This window comes from Siphateles boraxobius, unplaced genomic scaffold, assembly GCF_051911475.1.
Source record: "Siphateles boraxobius isolate OS27281-9 unplaced genomic scaffold, OSU_SipBor_1 146, whole genome shotgun sequence".
Classification (NCBI taxonomy): Eukaryota; Metazoa; Chordata; class Actinopteri; order Cypriniformes; family Leuciscidae; genus Siphateles; species Siphateles boraxobius.
The window spans coordinates 90,001-93,266 of NW_027508751.1; the positions used below are offsets into that span (position 1 = coordinate 90,001).

Sequence of the window (3,266 nt, forward strand, 5' to 3'; positions counted from 1 at the left end):
CACTCACTCTCACACTCGCACACTCACACTCACACTCACACACTCACACTCACTCTCACACTCGCACACTCACACTCACTCTCACACTCACACACTCACTCTCACACTCACTCTCACACTCGCACACTCACACTCACTCTCACACTCACACACTCACTCTCACACTCACTCTCACACTCGCACACTCACTCACTCACACACTCACTCACTCTGACACTCACTCACTCACACTCTCTCACTCACTCTGACACTCACTCACTCACGCACTCACTAACACTCACTCGCACACACACACACACACACACACACACATACACACACTCAGTCATGGAAGAACATCACACTGACAGTCATGTGATCTCAGTGAACACAGTTCAGATATTTTCTGTTGATCTCAGATCAGTCTTATGTATTTTTAATCACACATTTGTATTATAGAAAGGAAGAGTTGTAGTTAATAGACTCTTATTTATGAAAGCTTGTTTCCGCTATGGAATAAAAAAATAGATCTCACAATTGTAACGTTTCGCAGAATTGATATAAATTGCTAGAAGTCTAAATATTGAGTTTAGTGAGTATGTAGTAAATTTAAATATTACAATTCTAGCTTTATTTCTCACAGTTGCGATTTTATAAATGTCTGAAGTCACAATTGCATGTTTTTTAAATTCTGTGGCAGAAACAAGATTCCATACTTATTATCTTAATCAAACTTCATAAAGCAAACCTTTCAACGTCATAAAATATTATACAAACACTTCATATATATATATATATATATATATATATATAATAGTAAATAAACGATTTGTTAACTGCTTTTACTAGATTACATTAATAAAACATTTGTATTTGTTTTTAAAAAAGTGTTTTCGTTGCATTGACACTTTGTGACCAGCAGGAGTCGCCAGAGTGATTCAGAACACTGAGTCATTTACAGAACCGATTGATTCAGTTTCAGAAAGCTTCGTTTCTCCATACACACTCTCACTCACTCACACAAGTTTCACATTTTATTTGAGGAATATCTCAAGATTGTATTTGGTTTGATCTGAGTGTGATCTAAACTGTGATTGGTGTGTGTTTCAGTGGACGGATGGCCCTCCTCCGGTGCAGATTCAAGCTCAGAACGGACCCACAACAAGCCTGGCGAGCCTGCTCTAAACACACACACACACACACACACACACACTCTGACCGGGGCGAGCGAGACCCGCTGCCTTTGACCTGCAGATCTCTCTCCTGTATTATTCAGATTTTACCTTGAGTTTGCTCTCGGATCACGAGTGTTTGTGGACGTCGGGCGTTAGTGAACGCTGCGTTTCATCCTGATTTCCTGCTGAAAATGATTCGCTCACAGATCCGAGAGTGTGTGTGAGAGTGTGTGTGACGTCCAGCGCTGGTGTTCAGAAGAGCCAGACTTCTGTTCACTTAATCAGACTCTGAATCGTTTGCTTTGGAATCTTTTTATTGAGTGTTTGATGTGAACGGCGCTCACTTACTGACCTTTATATGCTGTCATATTACACACACACACACACACACACACACTCTCACACACACACACACACACACACTCCTTTTCAGCGCGAAAGGCTTTTGTTTTGTACCTGCACGTCTCATTTTATTGTACAAACTGTCTTTTCTTTTAAAGGTGTTTACCTCTTTTCATCGGTAGTTTTAACAAATACATTTATTAAATTTTGTAAAGTTTGAATATTTATATACCACATTTACCAATATTATAATCTCTGATTGTTTGATTTGGATATCCTCTGTTGTATAAAGCTTGTTTCTGTAGGCTCATCGAACACACTCTTTATAACAACTGTATTTTTAAACTCATTATTTCTTTGTGTCTTCTTTAAAATCATCAGCATTTTTAAATAAAATTGGAGAAGTGTATTAAATATTACTGTGATTTATTCATCGTGATCATTATGATGTGGATTTGAAATCTTCAATGAGAAAATATCAATCTTTGTTCTTACACTGTTCAAGCCTGAACTCTTCTGGACGATGTTTGAAACCGGTTTTAAAACATTATTACATTTTAACTAAACGCACACATGTACATTTTCTTAGTGTTCTATAAATTATGCTTTGTTTGTTTTTCCGGGCGACAGAATCACTTTCACTGCAAACACATGATGATCTTCCTCGTGTTTTACAGCACAAACATATAAACATCCATAAACCAGATTTACTGGAGAAGCATGACTGAAGATTTGATTAGTGTGTGTGAGTGCGTGTGTAAGAGTGAGGGTGTGTGTGTGTGCGTGTCTGAGAGAGTGAGTCAGTGTGTGTGAGTGAGTGAGTGTAAGAGTGAGGGTGTGTGTCTGTGAGAGAGAGTGAGAGTGTGTGTGTGTGTCAGAGAGAGTCTGTGTGTGTGTGTGTAAGGAGATCAGCGTCACTGGATTGATCACATGACCTGCACTGTCTCTAATCTCTCTCTCACACACACACATTAGAAAACTGACTAATGCTCATGATGCATGCTGGGTAACCGGCATCGAGACACATGATACTTCCTGCTAAACAGTGAGCGGAGCTGGAAGAGTCATGATGAAGATGAAGATGAAGAGGGAACAGCTTCACCGGCTCCTCAACAGAGAAACACTCCAGAGATGAAGATACAACTGAACTTTCACAACTCATGAACTTTAGTTATGAACTGAATCAACACTGAACTGAATCAGCACTGAACTGAACTGAATCAGCACTGAAGTGAACTGAATCAGCACTGAAGTGAACTGAACTGAATCAACACTGAACTGAACTGAATCAACACTGAACTGAATCAACACTGAACTGAATCAACACTGAACTGAATCAGCACTGAACTGAATCAACACTGAACTGAATCAGCACTGAACTGAATCAACACTGAACTGAATCAGCACTGAAGTGAACTGAACTGAATCAACACTGAACTGAATGAACACTGAACTGAACTGAATGAACACTGAACTGAACTAGCACTGAACTGAACTGAATGAACACTGAACTGAATGAACACTGAACTGAACTGAATCAACACTGAACTGAACTGAATCAGCACTGAACTGAATCAACACTGAACTGAACTAGCACTGAACTGAATCAACACTGAACTGAATGAACACTGAACTGAATCAACACTGAACTGAACTGAATCAACACTGAACTGAATCAACACTGAACTGAACTGAATGAACACTGAACTGAACTGAATGAACGCTGAACTGAATCAACACTGAACTGAATCAGCACTGAACTGAATCAAC

General features: G+C 39.3%; 1 protein-coding gene across 1 annotated transcript in view; it reads left to right on the forward strand.

Moving 5' to 3' along the window:
• The window catches only part of mau2 (MAU2 sister chromatid cohesion factor), a 33,794-nt gene extending 31,884 nt beyond the window's left edge, over window positions 1-1,910 (forward strand). The window contains exon 19 of the mRNA XM_077230499.1: window positions 1,090-1,910. Within this exon, the coding sequence (XP_077086614.1) occupies window positions 1,090-1,164 (75 nt within the window). The 3' untranslated portion in view covers window positions 1,165-1,910. The remainder of the gene's footprint in view (window positions 1-1,089) is intronic.
• Window positions 1,911-3,266: the final 1,356 nt, after the last annotated feature.